At 47.6% G+C, this 15041-nt stretch overlaps 1 protein-coding gene across 1 annotated transcript in view; it reads right to left on the minus strand.

The window, feature by feature from the left end:
• The window catches only part of HEPH (hephaestin), a 61604-nt gene that overhangs the window by 32700 nt on the left and 13863 nt on the right, over positions 1-15041 (minus strand). Inside the window, exons 7-12 of the mRNA XM_060249100.1 lie at positions 13627-13795; positions 7347-7486; positions 6402-6533; positions 5188-5399; positions 2265-2409; positions 1420-1632 (exon numbers count right to left, since the gene is read on the minus strand). Coding sequence (XP_060105083.1) covers positions 1420-1632; positions 2265-2409; positions 5188-5399; positions 6402-6533; positions 7347-7486; positions 13627-13795 — 1011 coding nt within the window. The remainder of the gene's footprint in view (positions 1-1419; positions 1633-2264; positions 2410-5187; positions 5400-6401; positions 6534-7346; positions 7487-13626; positions 13796-15041) is intronic.

Consider the following 15041-nt stretch of genomic DNA (forward strand, 5'->3'; position numbering starts at 1 on the left):
CCTCCCTCTCTCTCTCTGAGGAGATTCAGCCTCTCACCAGCCCAGTCCAGCCCACTGAACCCCAGCAAGGTCTGGGGGTCTCAAGCAATTTTCTGAGCACTAGTATTCTGCTACATAAACCCTTTTGTGACCTGGCAGACTCCTCTTTGCTGAGAGGTTGTTTGGAAATGAGCACCCTTCGTTTCATAGCACCCCAGGAGTTCATATACCAGGCCTTTTGGACTAATCGTACACAAGATTGATGGCAGGCCTCATATACATGGATGTGCAGGAGACTGTGGCCTGACCCAGCTGCTACCCCTCCCCCTTCACCCTCTGGGATGCCTCAGCTGGAAGGACAGGCTTGCCTCACCCTAGAGCTAACAGTGTCCACCTGGATCCTTAATCCTGTCAGCCTCCCATTACCTTCCCTTACCCACACTTCCCCTCACAAAAGAATCCCTGAACAAAGGCAGGTGTTTCATCAGACACAAAAAAGCACTATTTTATGTTTTGATTAGTCTAATTAACAAGCTATTAGCATCCTGACTCAGCCAGAGGAAGCAATCAGAGTTTCAGCTCAGCTTTTGTTTTCATTAGGAGATCGTCTCAACCATCTCGTTTGTTTGTCTGCTCCTCAGAACACCATTCAGCTATTCACAGATATCTCTAACTAATCTTAAGCATATTAACACTTTAGGACCTCAGCTCACATGCAGACTGTCAGAAGTTTTCAGGTCTTTGCCATTCTGAGGCACAAACATCAGACTGCCTCAGGACACTTTTTTGGAGATCAGTCTCTCTTTGTGTTTTCCTGGATCCAAACTGCACACCTAAGAAGTTGGATGTTTTTTTTTTTCCTCCCCAGACTTCTCGGTTGGTAACTAAACTCCCCCCAAACCTGCCTATATCCCACTAATTCCTATTTTCCACTTAGCTTGCATGTTTGCTTTTCCAGTGTGCATTCATCTCTGTATGTGTGCATTATTTTATTAGCATTTCCTTTTTCAATAAAGCAATCTTTTCTTGGTTAAGCAAGTGAGTTCTCCAAGGGAGAAATCCCTGTGGACACTGGTAGCCAATTTTGCTAGTTACCACCCTCTTGCAAGACTGGTCTCCTTGCTAATTCCCCCAACAAAAACTGGAGACATTGCCCCCTTTGGGCAGCCAACAGCATTTAGGGTAACACTATGTGGTTGCCAGCTGCGACCTGATGTCACTTGCAACCACTAACGAATGCTTTCACTGTAAACCGAACGCAGCTCTGTTAAGAAAAGCCATAGAGATCAGTGTGGCATGAACATAAGAGAAGCCACGTTGGATTAGGCCAGTGGCCCATCCAGTCCAACACTGTGTCACACAGTGGCCAAAATACACACACACACACACACACACAGAGTGGATGGTCCTCTGCTCCATATGAATGGATCTGGCCCTCACCTTCGTTGTCCATTTGCATGAATGCTGTGGCGAATGTGTGAGGGAAGAGGCTGGCTGTGTCTCGCCTCATCCCATCCATCAGGACAGTATTTCCTTGGAAGGCCACTCCATGGACATCGGTTTCAGTGCCCAGGCCCAAGAGGTGCCAGGAGACCTTTTCTCCTGTACAGACGTCCAGACTAGGCAAGTTACTGAACATGAATCCATTAATGGCTTCAGGGAGGAAAAACATACACACATCATATTAATACAAACAGTGCCACAGATGACCCCTCCCCTCTGAGGGCACTGAATCTTTTAATGTATCTGTTACACTGACATCCTGCTTTTTCTCCACAGATGAATGGAGACATAGTCTGGGTCCCTGGGCTTCCCCTCAAGATTGGGCCACACCTAGAGCCTCATAACTGTCACACTTTGTGCCTTCAGACCGCTGCCTCAGAACATTTGTGCATTCCCTGCTCCTACCTGCTCAGACAGTGGGCAAGCTTTTGAACCTTCTTTACTTTTATCTGAAGTGTAGGGGAAAGCACTGTGCAGACTAGATGCTCATGCTACTGAATACAAACCACTGAACCAGGCTCATTGGTTGTGCTATTATTATCACCTAATTTAAGGCAAATTCTGAGTTGCGTCTGGGTTTCATCTGGGTGTCTTAATTTCCCAAAACCTGGTGGATTTGCTTGGCATGATAGACACTCCTTGATCCAGTACAGAGGCTGGAACTAAGTCTGTTTGCCAGGCAACAAAGACATTTGGTTATTGAGATCTGCGTTGTACTTTATGACGCCCACAACCCACTGTAGTGAGACTCCCTTCCTGACCTGGTGCAGCTGGGGACATACCGTGCATCCTGTTGGACTCCTGGAAGCCGCGATCCTCCAAAGCCTCTTCTTCCCTCAAGTAATATTTCAGATTTGCATCCAGATACCAGCTAAGGTTTTCATCAAACACTCCGAACAAAAGATAAAACTCTTTGTCAACTCCTTTCTAGGAAAATAAGAACACATGGAATTCATCCCATTTCTGAAACATCCAATCTCAACATTACAACATGGATTGTAATGTACACTCCCAGCCCCATAGCACCCAGAGCCGGCTCGCCCACTAGGCAAATTAGGCAGTTGCCTAGGGCACCAGGAGGAGGGTACCAAATTGGGTTCCCCCTCTCAAGGTGCCGAAGACAATCGCCTAGTTTGCCTCTCCTACCCGCCCCTGCTGCCACCGCAGCTGCCGCCAGCCCCCCCCCCCCCCAGCTACCTGGGCCCTACCAGCTTCGAGGCAGCTGCACAGTTTTTGAAGCCAGTGCTGGAGGAGGCTTCGCTCCCCCTCACCTCCAGTTCCGGAAAGGATGTGGGGGGAGAAGTTAGTAGGGCCAGCCTTGTTGCGGCAAGCTTCGGAGGGAGGGTAGGAGGCAGTGGCGGCAGGAGGCAACAGGGGGATGGCGGGCAGGGAGCCTGCCTGGAGCGCCATGCAGCTTAGGGCTGGCTCTGTTAGCACTCAATGGTGGGGCTGAGAGGAGAAAGGATTGCAGCTGTGCAGCCACGTACAGTTTGGCTGGGACTACAAGGAAGAAGTATAAGAGAATGACAACACATGTAATCCAGGATGCAGTTCCTGTACAGAGCTGTAACCGGGGGTGGGGGGTGGGCAGGGAGTGCACAGCCCCTCTAGACCACTGACTAAAAAGGAGATTTTAAAATAACCACAACTGCTCTCTGTGCCTTCAGTCAGCCTGATGATTATGTTTTAACAGCTTCCCTTGACAATGAAGAAAGTTCTAGAAAAATATCAGAGGTGGTGAAAAGTATAATAATTCCAAGCTCTGCTCACCTGCTCCGCTTAGCTCTGCCTTCCCCCCTGACCAGGATGCCCAGCAAGCCCTCCCTCTTCAGATCTTGGAAGCGAAGCAGAATTGGCCCTGGTTAGAGACACCCAGGAATGTCAGGGTCTCTGGGCAGAGTCAGACACTGGCAAACAACTTCTCTTGCCTTGAAAACCCGACAGTCACCTTCAGTGAGCTGCAACTTGATGAAACTTTCTTTCATGACCTTAGATTATGCTAGGTGGCTATTAAACTCACACTCCCCTATTGTGGTTATGGGATTCAGTGTGAGCAGGTGAGCATTCACTGTGAGCAGGTGTGGGGCAGAACTCAAGGAGGTTATTCACAGTTCAAGAAAGGTGCCCAACTACCTATAAATTGTTCTGCTGGGCTATTTGTTTATGGAATAATTGTAATTGCTTTTATTAATATATGATTTTAATGTGATTTTATTTATGTTGTGCTCCGCCCTGAGCCCCCACAGAGGAAAGGGTGGGATATAAATAAACTAATAATAATAATAATAGCACTGAAGTCGTCTGAACTCAGAGAAAATTATTCTTATCCAGATTATGTTTCTGAGTCTCCCCTCACTGGTTTGAAGCTCCAGCAAATGAGGAACCCTGGCTATGGCTTTGTTCCTCCCACCGGGGCCACTCAGATTCTTCCAGGAAGCCCACAGATGGGGCACAAAGATGATGGCTGTCAGCCAATGTAACTTCTCTGAAATAAAAGACTTAGCTGAACTGTCGCCATCTTGAAACGCTGTTACTAACCATGAGAAAGGCCTTGCATATCAAAGTAGAGAGTTGTAGATTGTTGCTAATGCCTGGTGTGAACATTTCTTTCCCTTGATACTAACAAAGGCAGAAATTCCCCTTTGAAGATAAAGCGCCTCCAGGGACAGCCGCCTGGCCATCCTCGGAAGACTAACCGTAACAATAAGATAAGAGGAGACCGTGTGAATCTTTGCACCTCAACTCAGCAATGTTTAGAATTGTGGCTTTGTGTAGTTCCCTTTGATGTATTCCTTTATAGCCTGCTTCCTACAGCTACAATGTATCAGTCTCAATTTTCCTTCCTGCTGATGCTTATGGATTATCAAATAAAGCCTAACTTTGCAACAATTCAAGGTCTGGTTAATTTGAGATCCCATCGTCTGACAATGGCAAGTAGAATTCATAGGCCCTGAGTAAGTAGCCGCCCTGAGCCTGCTTCGACGGGGAGGGCGGGATATAAATAAAATGATGATGATGATGATGATGATGATGATGATGATGATGGGCATTCTGCCTGTGCACCTGGAGGCTCCATTGAGGGAACAGGTAAATAGCTCTGTTTGGCTAATGGCTGTCACAGATCTGTCCTCCTCCGTGAAGTTGCCTGGTCCTATTTCAAATCCATATAAAGCCACTATCTCGGGACACTGAGCTTCAAGGAAAGAGAAATTGACCCTGGAGATCTCCCAGCCAGTACTACAGCTAGTCTCCAGATGACAGATATCAGTTCCTTCCTCTGAAGAAAAAGGCAGCTTGGCAGGTGGACTATGGCATTAGATCTGCTGAACTCTCTCCCCTCCCCAAACTCAACCCCTCCTAGATGCCACCTACCAAAATTTCCAAGTATTTTCCAACTGTGAACAGCCAACCCTATTGCAAGCCCTAAATGCAGGTGCAAGATCATGAGCTTTGAGATGTGCTCTAAACCTGCACAATGGATCTATCAAAACCAGCAGAGCGTATTTCAAAGGCAACACTCAGGATGTGACCACCCTGTGGAAAGTCCCTGGTCCAACACCCCCCACAAGTGGCAGCTGGAAGGAGGAGACATGGAGGCTAGGCTGTAGTTCTCAACGGCAGCCAAATGCCAGCCCTTGCAGAGGCCTTGCCTTCTTCTCTGGCTCCTGCTGAGATAGAAACAGTGTCCTGCTGGGCAGTCCCTACCTGCTTGTTCTCTTCACTGAGGGCTCCAGCCCGACAGATCAGCAAGGGGCCCACTAAGCCAGCGCTGGTGTCTCTGGTGGCATCTACTGCAGAGGAATACATCCGGGTCAGACAAGGAGGGTCTGTGGCTGTGGGCCCCACGTCCTGGGGGACTGTCCAGTGGTACGTGAAGTTCCCCAGAGGTTTCACCACAGCTCCATTCCGGGAGAAGCCTTTTGAAATGCAAACATACATTGCATGGCTTGTACTTGCACTGTAAAGATGGAACAAGCCGTTCTGAGGGAAGACGGCAGAAACACTTCACACCCTGTTGCACTCTGTGTCTGCTCCCAAGATCTTCTGAAAGATCTTCCCCCAGATACTCAATCCCTGGATGACTTGATGTCTTTGAAAAGCAGCTGGCTGTTAGCTAAGCACACCTAGCAAGATGGAAAATGTCCAAGGTACTGTCATGCCTCTCTAGAGGAGAGAGAACCAAAGAAGAGCCTGGCTGGACTGGGCCATTCAGCCCAGCACCCTGTTTTAAAAAGAGGCTTGCCAAGCGGCAGGCATCAGCCCTCCCCTGTTGTCGGATACCAGCTCTTGGAATTTAGAAAGAGACATATCAGAAGGGCTCTTAACTAACAGCCATTGGTAAACCTCTCCTCAGTACGTTCTTTCTGAGAGAGATCTATGCTAAATGGCTTACATCCTGTGGCACTGTGTGAATAATTGTTTCCTTTTGTCAGTCTTGAACATTCAGGCAATCACTTTCATTAGGTGTCCTTGAGTTCTGAGGCATAAACCTCTGTCATGTTTCCCCTTCGCTATTTAAACTAAAAAGAACACACAGAAACAATTTAGTCCTTTGCCTTAATCATTCCCCTTCTCGGTGCTTTTTCCCCCTTTAAACTTTGAAGTCTTCTTTGTATTTGCAATATTGATTCATGTATCTGACAAAAGGGAGCTCTGACTTTTGAAAGCTCCTTCCTCCAAAATATGGTTAGTCTCTATGATGCTCCTAGACTCAGCTCCAGCTCATCGGCTGCTGACCGGCACAGCTGCGACCCTCTGAAAGTGTTGACACAAAACGGTGTTGTGAGTCTTGGCTTTTTGTTTTCTACCTTTCCCCGAATAACTAGTTTTTCATCCCAAGTATTCTTCTTGCACAGATCTGAGAATCATTTTTATGTGATTGGGATTTTTGTGAGAGATCATATAATAAGAATACCAACCGTCATGGTAGGGGGTTCCCTCCCACTCCTTGACATAAAACGCGCCGTGGGGTTGGATACTGAACGGCCAGGAGGCTTTGTTTGCAAAGGTGATCTGGATGGTGTCTCCCACTTCGGCTTTGATGACGGGTCCTGGAGGAGAAGGAGAGGAGGAGGGTATGGGGGGATGTCCAAAAAGGAAGACTGTTCAATCCAAGGCCATTCAACGGTTCCCAGAAAGCTCAGAGATAAAGGGCACCAAAGATTTGGGCTACTTAGTCCCTTTCCAAGTCTCTCTTTATTTTGGATTGGAAGGGCTGAAACGAAAGCAGGGTCATGGAATAAGATTATAGCTTGAAAAGAAAAGTGGGGGAGGGGGGAGAGGCTCCATTGTTCTCTTAAACCTTGCCTAAACGAAAACTGCATTTATTAATCTGGTGGGGGGGGGGCAAACAGAAATAAAACAAATCTTGGGGGTTGCAGTGAGCAGCAGATTCCCGGGGGTGGGGGGTGGGGGAGAGGACCCTTTATTAAGTATTTCCCTTTGGCAGTAAAAGAACAGAACAGCAGCAAAGACGCCAGGGAGAAAAACAGAAGAAAATTAAGTAACACAGGTAATGTCATTTTCACACAGATACTGATTTAAGTTTTCCACCCAGTGCAGTTGACTCAGTGTTATGGCCTCAACACTATCTTGCAAAAGAGGCTTGAAATGGCAGAGGGCCATTGACTGAATCTAGCTCACATCATGTGCGAGGCTTCCAAGCTCAGCCTTTATTTAAACAAAAAAACCCAAGCAAGCCAAAACCCCACAAACACAGCTCTATGGTAATAAATGTGTGCATGTGAAAATCCACATTAACTGAATGCCACCCTTTTGTTTATGATGACTTTCCCAGGCACCCTTTATTCTGGTCCACGACTCCTATCAATAGTGCTTTTGGAGACATTATTTTGCCACATTACCAAGTATACCAAGGTGCTTCTCTTCTTCTGGCCGTTCTTTCTCCACCCGGAAAGTTTCATCTGTGTATTCCACATATCTGGCCTTCCAGTATGTCCCCCCAATCCGAGTGGAACTCTTCTTAAAAAACAACTCTGAGAAGCTAAACACAGAAAATTACAAGCCTCTTGCAACAGCTGGATTCTAAAACTTTGCAGCTATTTACAACAGTGTTTATGGAGATCCAGCTGTGTCAAAGCTCAAAGCATTTTGCACCTGAAATTTGTATAAAGGATCTTGACAAACAAATACCGCCTTTGTGCAGAGGACACTGAACACTTACAATGACACGAGCTGTCCTCTGCACAAAAATGATTAGAAAAGAGAAAAAACCAGACCTCCAGCAGCCAGTTGACTGAGCACATCAAGATTCAAAATCTGAAATCAGAACCCAAAATGTTAACACTTGCCAGTAGCTTCATTTGATCTGCAATGCTTGCACAGAGATAGATTCAGGTAGAAGCTTTCAAGTGCAAGCACATGTCTTCAGAGAATCACTCCTGGAAGATTCTTGACAGGAGTCACTCCAAGCCTCTCTCTTCCCCTTCCTCCTCCCTTTCAGTAATTTCCCCTATAAAAATGTTGCATCTGAAGAAATGAAATCTAAAACATGGAAGCTCATGCTGGAATAAATGTTGTTAGTGTCCAAGGTGCCCTGGACTTCTGTTTCTTTCACTCTGACTGATTTCTCACTAGCCTTGCTCCACTTCTGTCCCACCCCCCACCACCCGGCAAGCAAACAATTTCTCACCAGTTGCTCCGGGGGTGCATTTTGAAGCTCCCTCCAGTTCCCCTTGTGGCTTCTCAATCCTTAAAAGACAGCATTGCAAGGTTGCGAAGGGAACTGAAAGGAGCCCTGGGTCAAAATGTACCTGTGGAGCAACTGGTGGGAGATGGATCACTTGCGCTGGGGAAAACAGAAGCCTCGGGGCAGAGCAATCCTTGTGAGAAAGCCGTGCCTGACTCAGCACTTGGAGCCCTGCTCATCAACTGGAGCTCATTCTGCATCTTGTGGAATTCACAGTATGTTGTAAATTCCAGAAAACAATTATGCATTTAATGGGAAAACATTCAAGCTTGAGTCCTGACCCCTCGGCCAAGAACTTTAGTTGGGCTTCCTTGGATTCTTGCATTATGAGAAAGGGAGAAAGTTGTTTCTCCATACTGTAGGAGAGCAGGTGGGCCAGGCACACAACTCAGCCCAAAGTGCAGATCCCCTCTGCCACCGGGAATGCAGCCAGCGATTTGCTCTTTAGAAGCCCTGCTCCTCTCTTCTTCTTCTTGACTTGGGCAGAGGCTGGCAAGCGACATATTGGGGATTCTGTGAGAGCTGAAAATGATGAAAGAGCCAGCATTGCTGCTTTCCTGGATGACTCCTCTGTGCTGGACCCTGCCCAGTCTGACTTCTCTCCTGGCTATGGGACAGAGATGGCACCGGTTGTCCTCGTGGCTGACCTCTGGAGACACCTAGATCAAGGTGGGCCAGCACTGCTCTTGCTTCTTGATTTCACTGTTGATCACCACCTGACCAACGTGGGGATATGAGGGACTGCCTTGCAGTGGCTTGTCTCCTTTCTCCATGGTTGGGGATAGAGCATGGTGCTTGGAGAGATGGTTTCACCACATTACAGTATGCAGTGTTCCTTGGGGGGGGATCCTCTACAACATGGATATGCGCCCCCTTACCCAGCAGATCCGGGGGTTTGGGCTGGGTTAGGCTGATAACACCCAGCTGTATCTGTTGATGGGCTATTTTTGCCAGGGCTTTGGAGGCCATCACTGGTTGGTTAAAGCAGAGCTGACTGAAACTGAATCCATCAAAGATGGAGGTCCTGTGCCTGAGCCATGGGGGAGTGAAGTTAGGAATCCAACGCCCAACCCTTGGTGAGGTGTCCTTGATGCAAGTGCCAGTGGTCTGGGTGTGATCTTGGATGCCTCACTTTCAATGGCAGCCCAAGTCACAAATGTTGCCAGGTCAGCATTTTACCAACTTTGGCTGGTCAGGCAACTGGTTGCCTATCTCTTCCCCTGTGACTTAGCCACAGTGATCCACACAATGGTCACCTTCAGACTAGACTACTGTAACTTGTTCTACATGGGGCTGCATTTGAAATGTACCTGGAAACTACAGTTGGTTCAAAATCATAGAGTCATAGTGTTGGAAGGGACCTCCAGGGTCGTCTCCTGCATAATGCAGGGATTCCACAAATGCCTCTCCCACAAACACCCCAGTGACCCCTGCTCCATGTCCAGAAGATGGCAGAAACCTCCAGGATCCTTTGCTAAACTGGCCAGGAGAAAAATTGCTGCCTGATGCCAAAGTGGCAATCAGCATTTCCCTGGGCTTATAATAAAGGGTCACAAGAATTAAGCACTGATGCAGCCCTTCCTGCCCTCCATCTCATAATCTGCCTAATTCACAGAATCAGCATCGCTGTCAGATGGCCATCTAGCCTCTGTTTAAAAACCTCCAAGGAAGGAGAGCCCACCTCCTCCCGAGGAAGCCTGTTCCACTGATGAATCCCTCCAACTGTCAGGAAGTTCTTCCTAATGTTGAGCCGGAACCTCTTTTGATTTAATTTCAACCCATTGGTTCTGGTCCTACCTTCCGGGGCCACAGAAAACAATTCCACACCATCCTCTATATGACAGCCCTTCAAGTCCTTGAAGATGGTGATCCTATCACCTCTCAGCCATCTCCTTTCCATAAACAGACCCAGTTCCTTCAACCTTTTCTCATAGAACTATAATGATGCATTCGATTTTTCCTACCTAAATGCAAAACTTTACATTTATCCAGTAACATACATTTAATTTGTTTTAGCCCAGTTTTCCAGACTGTCAAAATCATCTTGTATCCTGTCTTTGTCTTCTACTGTATTTGCAACCCCTCCCAATTAGTATCATCTGCAAATTTAATAAGTGTTCCCTCTATTCCTTCATCCAAATCCTTCCTTCATCCAAATCATCCAAGATGTTGAATAAAATGGACCCGTTGAGGCACTCCACTTGTCACTCCTCTCCAAGAGGATTAGGAACCATTCACAAGCACTCTTTGAGTCCAATCTGTCAACCAGTTGCAGATCCACCTAACAGTAATAGGATCCAAACCACATTTTACCAACTTGTCAACAAGAATAGTATGTGGAGCCTTATCAAAGGCCTTACTGAAATCGATAAACTATGTCTACAACATTCCCCTGATCCAGCAAGGTAGTAACTTAAAAAAAGAGAGTTAAGGTTAGTCTGATATGACTTGTTCTTGAGAAACCCAGGTTGGCTTTTAGTGATCACAGCTGTCCTTTCTAAATGCTCAAGGACAGACTGACTGATTATTTGTTCTAAAACTATTCCAGGAATAGATATCAAGCTGACAGGTCAGTAGTTACCCGGATCCTCCTCAGCTGTCTCTCTAACTATTACCTCCAGTGTCAGCCTTCACTCCTCCTCGACCACTTGGGCATCCTCCTTTTATTCCCTTTTACAGGGCTCCACCCCACACAGGGCTTCCTTGCCACTAGGCTCTGCCCCTGCTTTTAACCCTAGACATTCAGGCAGGGTTTCAGGACACCTGAGTCCAGCTCACCAGCCAGGCTCGGGGTGGGGGGTGGGAAGCTGTGCTGCTGCGGCAGCTCCCTTCTGCTTCCTGCTCCGCCTCGGTGCTGCCTGCAGAGGGCCCTGCTGCTGCTGTCTTGAATGGGGTCTTTGTGCCACCTGCAGGAGCCCCCAACAGACTGGGCACAGGCAGGGGAGGAGATCAGCCCATCCCAGTAGCCTCCCAAACAGCAGCTGCAGCCGCAAAGGATCACAGCTCCAAATACTGACCTACGATAAGATATCCCATCCTGCTGTCTCCATGGGAAAGCACATGTGGTGTACTCTAATTCTTTGTACATACCTGGAAGCATTTCATCTGTTTTTGAAAATTGTTTATCAGTGGGAGCCAGAAGCAAGGTTGTGACAAACACAATTGAACTCCGAAGGGAGTTCTGGCCATCACATTTAAAGGGACCATTCCACACCTTTTAAATGTCTTGGAAATAATTTGAAAATAATGTGTCAAGCATGGTAAAACTCAATAGTGATCTATAGTTTTAGGGCCCTCCATAAAGCTGGTCTGCAAAACATCACAGAGGGCCAAGGTAACATGGCTCTGTTATTCTTCCTTCCCCCCCCCCCCCGCCTCCTGCTTTATGGCTTTGTGTAGTGGAATAGGAAACGAAACTAGTAGAGAGATGAGAAGAAGTGTCACCTTCCCATACATTCCTGCATGGGAGTAAAGACCATCTGGGAAAACAAGAACAAGATACTGATAACGTAGTGAGAATGTAGACTTTATGCGCCGGCTGGCATTCCTCACCCCTTCCCGTGAGAACCCTTTGAAGCGTGTCTTAAAAGAAGTGTATCAATGTATTGTTGGTATCACTCTCAAGGTCCTGTACCATGAGAGCATCTCGATTTAGCAATAAACGTAGTTTTGTATGCACTTGACTCGTTCTTTTGAAAATCGCATGGTTGACATAATGAAGGGTAGGGGCAGCTTCTTTGGGGGATCGTACAATTGAACCTCTGGTCCAATCTTTTTGAAACTTGGGGGGTGTTTTGAGGAGAGGCACCGGATGCTATGCTGAAAATTTGGTGCCTCTACCTCAAAAAGCAACCCCTAGAGCCCCGGATATCCATGGATTGAGTCTCCATTATACCCTATGTCTCCATATGGAATAATGGAGTGCCCAGCAGACATTTCCTCCCCCCCCCGCTGCTTTCTGACGACCCTGAAGCGGGGGGAGGGCCTCCAGCCAGGAGATCCTCTGCCCCCACCTGGGGATTGGCAACCCTACAAGGCACCAGCAGGAAAAGGAGCAGAATGCCTGGCCTCCTTATAGGATGTCATCCCTTCAAGTGGAGGACTGGGTTGGAGGAGGGGGTGAAGAAGGGTCCATGGCAGGTTTCAGGAGGCTACTTAGACAGAGAATCAAGGAGCCAGGCTCCCTTTGAGAATAAAAAAGCTGGAAGTTTGGTGTATTTTCAGTCTTGCACCCAACACAGCTGAATTACATTAATTCTGCAACAGATCCTGTACTCTATCTGAAGATTTTTTTGGTCCTGAATATCCCGCGTGGGGAAGAGTTCGAGGGGACTTGACAGCTTGCTCCTTTTTGATGATGTTTGGCTTGATTCAATAAGAAAGAACTGCATGGCTGCTATTTTTGGTCCTTCTTAATGGATGAATAGAGAAGTCCCTGATCTTTTAGAGCCTCTGGGCACCTTTTGAATTCTGAGACGGCATGGTGGGTGCAGTCACAAAATGGCTGCCACAGGTTACTTTACTCACACGGTGAAGAGCCTTGTGCGGTGGTTTCACCTGCTGCCAAAGTAACATTTTTAAAAACCTGCACAGTCAGTCAGAAAGCCTTGCTGGCCACAGGACTGAAGCAATGTTCCCTCTAAGCTGCAGAGTCCTGTGAGCAAAAATTCTACTTTGTGAGCTACTGGCATTAAAGTTGTGAGCTACTGCATCAATTAATGTGCTCTGGGGTCCTCCTTCCTAAACTGAGACAAAAATGTGTGAGCTGGAGGCTAAAAATCTGTGAGCTAGCTCAGCTAACTCAGCTGGGAACACTGGACTGGAGGAAGCTTCGGTTCCCAAGACTGGAGAGGGAGGATAGGGGGTAGACATTATGAACAATCCTTTTCAACTATGTTTCATATCTTGTGCAGGTTCCCTGTATACAAACTCCTTGTTTAACCAACTGAGCCACAAAGTTTCTCTAGGGAGGGGCTGTGAATGGTGCAAAACCCAAACTTGGTGCTTTGTGAGTTTCAGATTAGAGCAAGGCAGGTGCTGGGGTTCCGCTGCCCCAGGCAATTACATTCCCCCCCCCCGCCTCTTTTGTCTGCGCTGCTCGGAGGAGGCTGCCTCTTTTGCCTGCCTGAGTCTCTGACCATCGCCTCTGCACCGCCTCTTTCATCTGCCCACATCTGTAAGGGGCTGGGTGGGGCACATGGCATGTCCGCTCAGCTCTGAGGTGAGCAGGCCTGCGCAAGCGGGGATGAGAGGGGGGCGCCCATCCCTGCCCCCCCGTGGCCAGGTGGTGCCCTAGGCGGTTGCCTATCTGGCCTACTGCAGCATGCCAGCCATTCTGCTGAAAACTGCATATCCCTCCTATGAAGCCCCTCTCAATAACATGGCAAAGTGATCCCAAGCAAAGGGCTAAGCTTCTGAAATCCCCCCCCCCTTACCTGTGTGGGTCCTGCAGACTTTCCCCAGTGCTCTGGTCTAATCCCGAGGGTCCATAATTCCACTGAACTTCCTTTGCTGCGATGTAATATTTCCGTGGTTTCCCTCGCAGGGCTTGCTCTGGGTCTTGAGAGGAACAGTTTCTGACCTCATAGAAAGCCTCCATCCCTGCTGTAGAAAGCACAAAGGAGACTCACACTCCTGCCCGTGAGCTAGTCGGAGAGGGAGGCCCACCGACTGAGCTTTGCCAGGACACGGTGGGGGAAGGAGACAAGCTTCAGTGGAGGATGAGAAAGTTGGAGTTCGCCCAGAAGGGAGCAGGCCTGCCCCAAGAGCAGGCGTAGGGAACGTTGGCTCTCCAGATGTTTTTGCCTACAACTCCCATCAGCCCCAGCCATTGGCCATGCTGGCTGGGGCTGATGGGAGTTGTAGGCAAAAACATCTGGAGAGCCAACGTTCCCTACCCCTGCCCAAGAGAAAGCCATTCTTCTGAGAGAATCAACAGGGCCAGCTGCGTCCCATGGAGTCAGGGTAGGGATACCAATCTCCAGATGTGGCCTGGAATCCTCCCAAAATTGCAATTGATCTCCAGACTATGAAGAAGGGGTGCAGACTTCTCCATTTTGTGGTGGGGGGACATGGCTTGAACTTGGTCCAGGCCCATTCTTAGTAATAAGTATTAAATAATTTCAATATGAAATTATTTAGATTTCCAATAACCATATGCCATCAACAATTAATCATGTGGGTTTACTTTTTTCCACTTTTAATAGTCTGACTTTCAGTCAAAGAAACTCAGTCATAAACTCCTTTTCTGAGACAATCTGAGCAAATATTTCATTTCTGTATGAAAGGAAATACTCCCACCCCCTTTCTCTTTTCCTCACAATTCAGGGTGAGTGAGTGTGTCATTGATCCAAGGAATAGTGTGGCTTTTTTGAGCAGGAATGCACAGGAACGCAATTCCGGCTGGCTTGGCATCAGGGGGTGTGGCCTGATATGCAAATTATTCCTGCTGGGCTTTTTCTACAAAAAAAAGGTCCTGCAAGAAACAATGGTGACGTCATGCAAATGAGTTCCTGTTGGGGGTTTTCTGGCGGTTTTTGTGGCTAAGTGTGTATTGGAACTCTAGCCTCCCCATCTTAGACTGACACTCTAAAAACTACACCTTTCACATACTCAGTACAAATCTCCAAATGCATCATTAGATTCACAATTAATAATGGTGTTCTGATGTGGAATTGTTTTCTGTGGCCCCGGAAGGTAGGACCAGAACCAATGGGTTGAAATTAAATCAAATGAGTTTCTGGCTAAACATTATGAAGAACTTCCTGACCGTTAGAGCGATTCCTCAGTGGAACAGGCTTCCTCGGGAGGTGGTGGGCTCTCCTGCCTTGGAGGTTTTTAAACAGAGGCT

The sequence above is a fragment of the Heteronotia binoei genome, chromosome 11 (genome assembly GCF_032191835.1).
Source record: "Heteronotia binoei isolate CCM8104 ecotype False Entrance Well chromosome 11, APGP_CSIRO_Hbin_v1, whole genome shotgun sequence".
Lineage (NCBI taxonomy): Eukaryota > Metazoa > Chordata > Lepidosauria > Squamata > Gekkonidae > Heteronotia > Heteronotia binoei.